The sequence below is a fragment of the Pundamilia nyererei genome, unplaced genomic scaffold (genome assembly GCF_000239375.1).
Source record: "Pundamilia nyererei isolate P.nyererei 1_Seehausen unplaced genomic scaffold, PunNye1.0 scaffold00438, whole genome shotgun sequence".
Lineage (NCBI taxonomy): Eukaryota > Metazoa > Chordata > Actinopteri > Cichliformes > Cichlidae > Pundamilia > Pundamilia nyererei.
The window spans coordinates 275644-288424 of NW_005187839.1; the positions used below are offsets into that span (position 1 = coordinate 275644).

The 12781-nt window shown below is 48.2% G+C and overlaps 1 protein-coding gene across 1 annotated transcript in view; it reads right to left on the reverse strand.

Annotated features, from left to right (window-relative positions):
• LOC102193834 (tripartite motif-containing protein 16-like) overlaps window positions 1-3475 on the reverse strand; it is a 6191-nt gene extending 2716 nt beyond the window's left edge. Inside the window, exons 1-2 of the mRNA XM_013916046.1 lie at window positions 3259-3475; window positions 2049-2216 (exon numbers count right to left, since the gene is read on the reverse strand). Of these exons, the coding sequence (XP_013771500.1) occupies window positions 2049-2216; window positions 3259-3475 (385 nt within the window). The remainder of the gene's footprint in view (window positions 1-2048; window positions 2217-3258) is intronic.
• Window positions 3476-12781: the final 9306 nt, after the last annotated feature.

Sequence of the window (12781 nt, forward strand, 5' to 3'; positions counted from 1 at the left end):
ATCCAAACAGATGGAACAAGAGAAGGTTTCTTCATCCAGCTGAACTCCTTTCTGCGCCATTTCTCCTCTCAGTGTCAGTGACTGTGTGCGTTTCTCTTCCTTATAACTGAAACTAGCCTGAGCTCTGATCTCCACAAAGTCTTTTTCTTCAGTAAACGGAGCTTATCAGATCCTACACGTCACCACATGTTGGTTACACCCATGAGGAGGAAACATGTGGACAGAGAGGAGGTGCTGTGTTTAAGAGCAGGAAGAAGAGGGAGGGCTATCAGGCTGTGCTTCACTCCAGGAAGAGGAGCAGTTTGAGAGCGATACTGTGTGTTTAACCCTTTTTATTTACTGCTCACCTCAACTTTTAAACCTGTCAACCCATTTTTCTTTATAAAAAAAACTTCCCTTTAGAAATGTCAGAGTTCTCCCTGAAGTTAACAAACAGTCCTTAAGTTTCAGTTAATACAGAAGGATAATAATCCTAAATATACAGATAATGAAGCCACTGACATGATGCTTATGTTGCATTTAAGTTCATGTTCATTTCAATTGTTTTTCTCCCTCAAAAACCATCAAACGTGAGCGGGTGCGCTAGATTTAGTAGTTGGCATATGAGGCAGTAAACAAATAAAAGTATTTTGAAACACATTCAGCTCCACAAAACTTTGATAAATATTTAACAAGAACAATAAAAAGGAACCTTGTGTTTTACTGAGTTGTGTGACTGATGTAGCTACGTGACTATAGTTGCCAATGAAGTGTAGGTAGAAGTTGGCGAATCTGAGAAATTGTTGCCGGTGCTTCCGGGATGTGGGAGTCAAAAACAAACCTGTCCTGGAAATCCTGGAGAACATTATTAATGAGTGCCTGGAAAAAACGTTGGAGAATTTATGAGTCCAAACGGCATCACAAGGAATTTGAAATGTCCAAGGGGTGTGTTGAATGCAGTTTTCCACTTATCCCCTTGTCTGATGCAAACCAGGTGATAAGCATTGCACAGATGAAACTTTGTGAAGATATTGGCTCCGTAGAGGAGTTTGAAAGCTGAACTAATGAGGGGTAGTGGATATTTGTTTTTTATTGTTATATCTTTATATCCAGAAGTCAATACGTGGCAGGAAGGAACCATCCTTCTTCCCCACAGTACAGTATACCCTCGGAGTACAACGGCTCCTGATCTTTCCTCTACAGTGTAGAGCAGGGGTGTCAAACGTACAGCCCGCGGGCCGGATCAGGCCTGCAAACGGGTTTAATCCGGCCCGTGAGATGATTATGTAAAGTATAAAAATGAGCAGCAATTTTTCAATAAAGAAACTGCTGTTCCAATTGTGTCCATTGGATGGCGCAATAGCAATTGTGAGCTACTTTGTTTTGCCCGCGAAATTTAAACCTGATGTGCTTTGGCACCGTCATTGCCCCAATATGTCTCTGTCAAAAAACAGAAAAGTGGATGCAGAGTGCAGAGTGTTCCAAGAAAAAGGGTCATCCTCCTATTTATTCTCGGAAGTGAATGGGAAAGCTGTATGTTTGGTGTGTTCCCAGCATGTTGCAGTGCTGAAAGAATATAACCTCCGTCGCCACTATGTGAGTCTTCATGCCGACAAATATGACAACTTTCAAGGACAGCGGAGAAGAGAGAAGGTGAATGAACTGTTGGCGGGTCTGAAGAAACAGCAGTCTGTGTTTACTCACAGCCGAGACATCAGTGATGCTGCAGTGAAAGCTAGCTACCTCATTGCTAACGAAATTGCACTAGCTTCAAAACCATTTAGTGAGGGTGAATTTGTAAAAACATGTATGATGAAGGCATCGGAGATTGTTTGCCCTGAAAAGTGCCAGGCCTTTGCAAATATCAGCCTGACAAGAACAGTTGCCGACAGGATTTCTGATCTTTCAGTGGATTTGGACAGCCAGTTGAAGCAAAAAATAGTCATTTATTGTGTTTTCAGTTGCAATTGATGAAGGCACGGACATTACAGATGTTGCACAACTGGCAATTTTCATCCGCGGAGTTGATGACACATTGACCGTCACCGAGGAGTTTGTGGAATTGGTACCGATGACAGATACAACGACCGCAGCTGATATTTTCACCGCACTCGTCAGCGCGCTGGACAGGGTCGGAGTGGACTGGTCCTGCGCTGTCAGCCTGGCCAGAGATGGTGCACCCTCAATGATCGGGTAGAAAGCAGGCGTTGTAAAAAAGTTCAGAGATAAAGTGCAATCTGCAAATGGAGGACGTGATTTTTGGACTTTTCACTGTATTTTGCATCAGGAGGCTTTGTGTTGCAAGTCACTGAAAATGGATAACGTCATGAAGGTGGTCATCCAAACTGTTAATTTCATCCGATCCAGAAGCCTCAATCACCGTCAGTTTGACAGTCTTCTCAGAGAGAAAGACCACATCTATGGCCTGCCATACCACACTGAGGTAAGATGGTTGAGCCGAGGTGCTGTGCTGAGGCGTTTCTTTGATTTACGAGAAGAAATTGAACAGTTTATGGAAGAAAAGGGGAAACCAGTGTTAGAATTTCATTCCGCAGAATGGATGCAGGACCTTGCATTTATGGTGGATGTTACAGAGCACCTGAATAACTTGAACAAAGAGCTGCAAGTTGTCACGCAGTATTATGACAGCATACGCTCTTTCAAGTTGAAGCTGTTATTGTGGGAGACGCAGCTCGCTGGTGGTGATGCAGCTCACTTCCCCTGTCTGAAAAATGTGTGCACGATCCAAAGTGTGGCAGATATGAAGCGGTTTAAAGATAAAATAACGGGACTGTTACTAGAGTTTGAGCAACGATTTCAGATTTTTGGTGAACTGGAGAAAGACTTCAAAGTTTTTTGCTCGCCGTTCACCGTGAATCCCTTTGATCTGCCCGTCAGGATCCAACTTGAAATAATAGACTTGCAGTGTGACTCGGATTTGAAGGCCAAATTTGCCGCAGCTGGCTTGAACACATTCTATCAGAATCTCTTGCCAGGTTACCCCAACTTGACAGCCCTCGCTGCAAAACTGTTGTGCATGTTCGGAACCACGTATCTTTGTGAGCAAGTTTTCTCTGTAATGATCATAAATAAAACAAAACTGCACTCAAGGCTCATTTGGTGTGGGGACAGCTGAAGCCATTGGTTCCACTTCCATTAATGTCCCCTTTGGCACTGGAGAGGTGATCTGCTCTAGTCGCTGCACACATTTGTTAAGGTTGCAGGACTCTGCTACAGTCACTTGCAGAGATCGCATCTGATGCTGGATATTAATCAGACAATCCGCCATTCTTCGCCATCTTATCTCCTCCACATCCGACCTCCTTTTGTAGTGGGAGTCTGACGGTGCCATCATAACCTCCTCTGTTAGATTGGGTGACAGCTTTGGCCCACGGGTATGGTAGGACAACTCATAGTTGTCCAGATGTCCAGGGATTCGATGGACCCTGCTAAGACGGGGACTTCGTGTATCATCCTGATCTCTGGAGGCAGCCATGTCATGCAGGTGCAGCACCTCCGGCTCGAAGGACCACTTTGTACAGAATGGTGTACGTCAGTTTAATGTTGGGTGGTGCTGCAATAGTAACTATCCTCGGTCAGAAGGAGATGCTGACATCCAGGGATTAGATTACCACAGGTGGAGTTTATTGGTGGTCAGATGGATGGTACAGGGAGGTATGGCATAAAGTAGGAGGATGTGGAGGGGTGAAATGGTGTGGTTTCTGTGACTAAGAACAGGGTATACTTTACAACAATAATACAGATTAAAGATTAAGGAAAGTGGCAACAAATTCCTCCACTACAAATCAGTCTGATACCACTTCTTACAGTGTTCACATTTACTAAGGCACTACCCAAAAGGTGCCACAAGAGGGCACAACACAAGAGATGACCTATTTACACTTATGCACTTAGTAAACAGTCAGCCCCCTACTTAGCCACATAATACAGCGTTATTACAGTGTACAAATTCACATAAACTGACAGGGGGAACAAACAAAGCAGGAACAAGCCCAAAACAATCAAATACCTGGGCTGCCATAGCTATCGCTAACTAGCACATATGCTAAAGGTAACTAAAGCCAATACACACAAGTAGCAGGGTAGACAGCTTAAGCATGGAACATTAACTCACGTTTATGTGACGCACACCCTCCCCAACAAATACAGGATGGGCTATTTGCTTCCCTTCCCAGCAGCTCTCTCCTCAATCGTTTGTCCAGGAATGAACTAAGACCATCTAGCTCAGAAGTCCCATGAATCCCATCACTGCCCAGAGGCTGCTGGGTAATGTAGTTCACACTAACACAGGCCTCTGAGATGAAGTGCAGCTGCGAAGAATATACTTTTTTCCATTAGGCTACAGCAGGCAATGAGGTGCGTTTAATGGCTTTCTGTTAATTTGAGTCTCCATGAAACCGCGATAAACAGGTATTTATGTTGGTATTTTTTATTACTGTGCCAACTCTTTATAGTTTTGTAAGCATTGGCTATATTGAGAGGTCTTATTTTATTCTTACTTAATTTTGCAAATTTATTTGAATTAGGCCCTCCAATTAAGATAGATTTTATGTTGTTGGTTGTAAAGATCTTGATGGATATTTTATTTTATTCTTTATTTCTATTTTTAAGTTTTATTTTTCAAGACTTTGAAGGACTCAGCACTGCAAGTGAGTGGCCGCTCAAGGTCAGCCCAGGAACCGCGAGGCAAACCACCAGGGAACGCAGCACATCGAGCTGCCAACTAGCATCCCGCTGGTCGTATAGGTCTACGACATGCAGGCAATGCCAGACAGAGAGTCGGCGCTACAGGCTGGAGAACTCTCACTCGCCACAGCGAGGTCCGACTGGCGTGTACGCCGGCGAGGCGGGCAACACGCCAGGGGACCACAGCCAGCAACCACGGGTGAGGCTTGGGATGTGAGTCGTCCACCCTCAAAGTTGAAGCCACCCCGAGCTGTTCACAGACAGGGAAGGGGGGGCTGGCAGCCTAGCCTGTGTAAGTGGAGGGCTGAGGAAGGCGATGACCTGAAGGCCCACCGCCAGCACCGTCACCACGTGCATATCCGCAGACAGAGGAGCCTCAAGAATCAACTCGCAATGAGACACTCGAGGTCAGACACAAAGTCCTAGCTACTGTGACACACAGGCAAGCACCAACAGGGAGCCAGCAGGCTGGGGACCGCTCACTCATTGGCCGAAATGTCAGACACAGCAAGGTCTGACAACCGCCACCCGCGGCATGCGGTTGGAGAGACGGAATACCAGAAGCATGGGCGGTCGGCTTGGACGAGCCTATGCGTATGCCCCCTAAGGATTTCCAGCTGGAGCCTTGGGTGCCCAGGGCCCGAACCTGGAATCCCAGGAATAGAGAGAGGAAAGGGGAGCCGCAAGAGTGAACTCAAGGACGAGACACTCGAGTACATCCGGCGACGCAGGCTAGAACACAACACACTCGCTGGCAGGCGCATCAGACACAGCGAGGCCTGGCTAACGTGTAACGGGTGAACCGCCTGAAGGGAGCCTGGTGCTGCAGGCTAGAGAACACTCACTTACTGGCTGAGCATCAGACACAGCGAGGTCCAGCTGGCGCGTAAACCAGTGAAGAGCGGGCAATACGCCAGGAGAACACAGCCTGCAGCTGCAGCTGTAGCAGCAGCAGCAGTGGTGGCGGCTTAAGCTGCAGTCAGAGCCAAGAAGCCGAGGAATGACAGGAGTCCTGCTGGCCGTGTGAACCACGTACTGTGGGCAACACACCAGACAGAACAGGCTACACTAGGCTGGAGAATCCCACTTGCCGCAACAAGGTGAGACTGGCATGTAAGCCGGCGAACGCGGGCAAACGCCAAGGGAACACAGCCTACCAAGACACTCGAGCACAGCAGCTACTACCGCTGTGACAGAATCCAGGATATGCGGATGGCGCTCCAGACGGGAAGACAGAGCCGCCAGCTCGAGAAGTCAAGTCACAACAGATCCCCGCTTGGCACTAGGCAGTGACACTGTGCCAGGGAGAGAGAGCCTTTCGCAGCAGCTCGGCCACTCAGTGGATGGTCGAGGTAGGACAAGGCCCTGGGCCTGTCCCAGGAGCAGAGCAGCTGACCTGCACCATCCACGACAGGGTGGTGGCTCAGGCCACTGAGGGCCCAAGTGAGGAGCAACCCAAGGTTTATCACTAGGGCATAGCAACCACTCTGCGGTGTCTGTAGACAGGGGGCCAGAAGAGTGGGCCTGATAAGACACTAGCAGACAGTCGGGAGGTGTCAGCTCACTGAGCGGGCACCTGCTGGCCATGTGACCCACGACACAGAGGCAACCCACTAGACAGAGAGCCAGCGCTGTGTGCTGGAGAACACTCACACTCACTGTACTCACAGTACAGCTGCAAAGACGCAGGGCCAAGGCAGGGATGCAACCTGTAGGGTCCATCTAACCACGGAGCCGCCCAGCCGTTCACAGATGGGGGAGCTGGCAGTCTAGCCCGCTGAAGCCAAGTGGGGACTTAACCCAAAGGTCTGCCCCAGGGCTGAGCACTCGCTAGCGCTGTCCGCAGACAGGGGAGCAGCAAGAGTGAACTTCGAAAACACTCATGACACTCATGCACAGCGCCGCAGGCCGGAGAACACCCACTCGCCAGCCGAAGAATCAGAAACAGTGAGGCATGGGTGGCGTGTAAGCCGGCGAATGTGGGCAATATGCCAGGGGAAGACAGCCTGGAGCTGCAGTGCAGCCAGGGACGTGACTCGCCGGGGGTGTCAGCTCACTGAGCAGGCCCTGCCAGCCACGTAAGCCCGCAACATTTGGGCAATGTGCCAGACAGAGAGCCAGCGCCACAGGCCGGAGAAATGTCAACTGCTGGCCGAGCCGTCAGACGCAGCAAGGTATGACTGGTGTATGAAACCGGCGAAGCGCGTGCAATAGGCCAGGGGAACACAGCCTGCAGCAGAGCTGGCCACTAGGCCCAACTCAAAGGATGTCAGGAGGGAGGAGAGCGGCTGGAGGACAGCTGAGCCTAGGTTCCGAGTCCTCCCCACCTCAACTGAACACGGCCATCTCTGCATGCCTGCATAGGCCCCTCAGCTTCTTCATAGCGAGGTGGTTGCAGGGCAAACAGGCAGTTCCATCAAGCAACCCTAGTCGTCTGACCGGAGCCAACCGTCAGAAACATCAACCTCCTGACAATCAAACCCCCACCAGCCCAGGCCTCAAGGAGGCGAAGCCATGGGAGGGAATGCTGTGGGAGGGGCCCAGAATCAGGCGACCCAAACATGGGTACACCTGTCTAGGCCCCACTCCAGTGGTAACCAGAGGGGATGGAAGTTCTTCAACATCCACCTCACAATAATCAACCTCCACCGGCCCAGGCCTCACACAGGTGGAGCCATGGGAGGGAACGCTGCAGCCATCAACCTCATTTAGCCTGAGAGGCACAGGATTGTGGCGGGCTCTCCACGCCCAGCCTGCCTGCAGCTGTCAGGTCAAGCTCCATCCATAGATGGAGTGAGAAAATGGCCACCAGCAGGGCATAAGTAACCCTCATGCCCTTGTTAGGGCATGCCGCTCTGCCCAGGGAAGGCCCGAAGGGGCAATTAGGGACCAGGGGGGGCTTGCCCGGCAGCAACCAACTGCAGGCAGGGGACCATAAATGTCGGGAGACAGGGCACACACGGCCTGCAACCAGGCCAACCAGGCAGCAGTGGCACCTTAGGCAGTAGGCGCTGAGGCTGCGTGATAGCAACAACCTTGAGGTCCACTCTACTAGATGGGACCTCAGGAAGGGCTAATTCCCACACCCGGAGTGCTCCAATCAAGAGGTGAAGGGACCCATCTCGCCCGACACTGTGCCCGGGGACCAGCAGGGGGCAGCCCAAGAACAGGTGGGCAACACCAGAGGAGAGGATGGAAGCTTCTTCGACATCTGCCACCTGGCAGTCAACCTCCACAAGCCCAGGCCTCACAGAGGCGGAGCCATGGCAGGGACGGTGGGGGAGGGGCCAGCAGTAAATCAGCAACAGGTGTGGGGGGGCACCCAGCCCATGGCCTGCCTAACTGGTGTCACAGCAGTGGCAGCCATGTTCCCCATAGTAGCCTGCTCTCTCATTTTATGAGGCAGAGAAGGGGGAGGGGCGGTCCATTTAATGCTTTCAAAACCAAGCACGGTCTGTCTAGTTCGTGCTGGCAACAAATCAGTGCATGCAAGCATCAGCTACTTCAGCCAGCACAGCATTCTCTAGGCTGCTTTCATGTTAGTCATTTATTTGCCCTTTTTCACCCAGGCACAGCAACACTGCTCGTGCCTATCGTAAAAAGGCAAAACTGCCATACACAAACATTCTTGGGACGTGTGGGCTGCCATACTTCTGCTACCAAGCAAAGGGGTGGGGCCACATGCTAACCAGGATGTGCTAACAGGCAGCCGGCAGTAGCCGCCACCTGAATTCCCCTTTCACTGTTTATTAGCTCCTGTGTCACATTGCTGACACATTGCATACGCTTGGAACTCTGACACATTTCCCCAATGTAGCCGAGCTACGAGCGGAGCACCTACTGGCCGCGTTAACCCGCGAGCTGCGGGCAACACGCCAGACAGGCTAACCGGCTAGAATGCTACTCGCAGGCCGGTTAACGATTAGCTGGCAGGAACCGTAGCATAATTCCCTACTCTTTATTCCCCACAGTGTTAAGCAGGCCAACAGCGAATGCTTGGAACACTGAAGCCGTATCCCCTCTGTGTTAACACACATAGCAGCCGAGCTGCACAGTGCCAAGACGACAGCGAATGCTTGAATGCTGAAGCCGTGTCCCTGCTGTGTTTCCTCACCGTAGCTGAGCTACTCGCTAGTGTTGCGAAAAGCAGTTCCACCCCGGTTCTTTTTTATTCCTCGGGCATCCAGAGACGGCACCAGACTCAGTAGTCATTACACAAAACCTTTATTCATCTTTATTCATCTTCATTCATCTTTAGTTAAGCATGCATCTTCTAGAAGGGGAGATGTGCAAGGCCGGTGTCCCTCTGCAGATCTTCCACTCCTTTGTTTGTTACAGTCAGCTTTATAGAAGTGACCCCATCATAAAACCCCCATGGTGTGCTGCAAACTCTGTGTCTGTGTGTGTATGCACAAGCACGTGAGTGCCTGTATGTGCGCGTACCCATATGTCTATGTGAGTGCACATGAGTGACTGTGCATGTAGGTGTGGGTGCGTCGTAACAGTCAAAGCACTGTGTGTGTCTCTGTGTATGTGACTTCCTGCCGGTCATAAAAGTAATCTCCTCACTCAATCTACACCAAATTACTTTAGACAACATACAAAACACAGTTAACATATTACACACACTGAGACCCCCACTTTGCATCCACTGGGCCATTGCCCTCTTGTTGTCTTACATTTACAGATAAGGTGGAGAGTCTCCTGCAAACCTACTTGTAAATTATAACAATTATGACCGTTTATTAGATTCAGGTTAAAGCATCAGCAACCCCCAACTGTAGCTTCCTGTCTCCTTTTATGACAGCAACAATTACAACAATTACACACACTCTCAGGCCTACAGCTAAGCCAAACTGAAACACAGACAAATCCTTCCTTATTCCTCTGATCTAAACAAATTTAACACATCATATTATAATAATTATTTTCTTGTACTCACACTAGCTGGCAGCTGCACAGCGTGGTCCAACCAGCGCATAAGCCTGTTTTTTTTTTTCAAGGTGACGTGCCAGGGAAGGGGGACCAACCAAGGCGAAGCAAAGGGCCAACTAGGTGGAAGCAAGCTAAGGGATACCAGGGCATACCAAGGGAATACCGGGGAACACCAGGGCATACAGGGGGAATACCGGGGCTACCAGGGGAGTACCGGGGAATACCAGGGGAGAGGCAGCGCCCATGGAGGATGCGGAAGCACGCTCCTGATGGACGCACATTCATACAGAACTCTCAAGGCACTCACACACACAGACAAACAAGTGGAGATCAAACAATCACTGGAGTCACGTCTGCACAGCTGTTTTATACGTGAGCTGTGGGATGCAGATGGCTGTTTAGTTCTGACTTACTAGCAAAGTTCATCTTCATATGTGGATGTCTGTAATGCTGTATGTGTATGACATGCAGTGTTGGGAAGGTTACTTTTAAAATGTATTCCATTACAGAATACAGAATACATGCCCCAAAATGTATTCTGTAACGTATTCCATTACGTTACTCAATGACAGTAACGTATTCTGAATACTTTGGATTACTTAATAGATTATCATGCTTTTTACAACAACGTGAATGTACTATTGCTGTGTGATTTATTACTATTACTGAAGGTCCGCGACTCCGAACTGTAGTAAAGGGACCTCTGACTAATACGGCGGGGTCCCTGTCGGCTCGTAGCCGAAAAATAGATCTACTTTGTTGTGTGGGTCAACTTTTCTTGCAAGAGACAGAGAGAGGCGTTGAAAGGCTGCTCCAACGGAACTTATTGTTTTCGGAGGAAAACACGAACACGGTGTACAGTCGAGTCTTAATAGCTTACTTACAACTGGGCTCGTCAGGCACTCTTCTTGGCTGCAGTGGTTATTATTATATTTACATGCTTCCAGCTCCCGTTTTTCCTCGATGACAACTCGTACCTTTCCACTCCCCTTTTTCTCCCTCCTCGCGCTCACAGACACATAACGTGTATGGCAGTCCATTCTCCCTGCAACACGGACTACACTGCCCATGATGCTACATTCTTTAGAGCTATGCTTGTAGCATTCTGCCTGTTAGCTTAGCACAACAACAACAACAACAACGAAAAGGCGCTCTCTCACCCAGGAAACACACAGTCGCAGAGAGAGAGAGAGCATCGCCCTGTAACCATGGCAACCGTAACGCTGCCGCCTGGAACAACAGCACGTAGCTGTCAAACAAAACCCAAACAGTCCTGACCCGCGACAAAATGAAACAGGAAAGTACCGCCGTGTAATCCATTTATTTTCAACAAAGTAACTGTATTCTGAATACCACCTTTTTAAACGGTAACTGTAACGGAATACAGTTACTCATATTTTGTATTTTAAATACGTAACGGCGGTACATGTATTCTGTTACTCCCCAACACTGATGACATGTAAAGATGCTGGTAAACTGTTGTTAAATATCTGGAATTGGTACAGTTCTAAAGCATGCTGTTCAAATTTAGCATCCCTGCTAGCAGACACACTCTGTCCCTTTCATTTCTGCGATGTCAGGTGACTTTGGTGTCATGAGCCTTAAGGGCAAGTTTAATACAGAAGATCTGTAATTGCTTAACCGCCTGCTTTCAGGTATGGTGCTGGTCCTATGGTGCTGAGTTGCATCAAAAGAACACCATACCACTGTGAAGCAGAGGTTGGAAACATCATGCTTTGGGGCTGTTTTTCTGCAAAGGGACCAGGACGACTGATTCATGTAAAGGAAGGACTGAATGGGGCCATGTATTGTGACATTTTGAGTGAAAAACTCCTTTCCTCACCAAGGGCATTGAAGATGAATTGTGGCTGGGTCTTTCAGCATGACAATGATCCCAAATACAGCACCCGGATAACAAAGATGTGGCTTCATAAAAAGCATTTCAAGGCCCTGGAGTGGGCTAGCCAGTCTCCAGATCTCAACCTCATAGAAAGTCTTTGGAGGGAATTGAAAGTCTGTGTTGCCCAGCGATGGCCCCAAAACATCACTGCTCTAGAGGAGATCTGCATATAGGAATGGGCCAAAATACCAGCAACAGTGTGTGAAAAACTTGAGACTTAGAGAAGACTTTGAGAAAACATTTGACCTCTGTCATTGCCAACAAATGATATAAAACAAAGTATTGAGAGAAACTTTTGTTATTGAAGAAACACTCATTTCCCACCATAATTTGCAAATAAATTCTTTAAAAATTAGATTATGTGATTTTCTGGATTTTTTTTTCTCATTTTGTCTCTCACAGTTGAGTAATATCCATGATGAAAACTACAGGCCTCTCTTATCTTTTTAAATGGGAGAACTTGTACAACTGGTGGCTGACTAAAAACAAGTTACTGGAAAAGTATTCATGCTTAAAGTGCTTCACTGAGCTGAAATTTAAACTTAAAACATCAAGATATATTAAAATTAAAAGGAAAATCAAAATTAAAAGGACCTCAAAGGCTTCAAACTGAACATCTCAATATCTGAATAGCTTGATATATTATGGACTATCCTCCATTGCAGTCACATGCCTCTCCAGTCACATACCCCTTGAAGTCATGCTAAGGAGAGACACGACGATCAGCAGTGTGGCTTCATGTTGAGAAAAAGCACTACAGATGTGATGTGGAAATGTGTTTATATTGATGAAAACTCAAAATCAAACCAAAGAGATAAATTCATGCTGCTTATCGCAGTTGGACCATCAATTCTTCAAATGTAACTTTGAGCTCCTACATGTGTCATATTCATTGTTAAGTCACAGTTTCACATCAAAGTTTTAAATACCTATGCTATGTAACTTTATCTCAGGTTTACAGAAGGTCTCAAACACGTTGACACACATTTGATGACTCCAGGTGATAATGCCTTGAGCCTTGTGCTTGAGTAAAAGCTGATCTCCCTCCTGACTGCTGCAGAGTTCCTCCTGTTCCTCTGTAATCTGTGGAGGCTCTGGTACCTCCTGGTCCAGACTGAAGTTCCTCGCGTGGTTGCAGACCTGCTGCTCATCCAGATCCTCCTCTTCCTTACAGTCCTGTTGTTGTGGGAGATCTTGAGGAACAAAAAAACACAGGAATGTGATGAAACAAGAACACACATTCAACCGCACAGAGTTAAA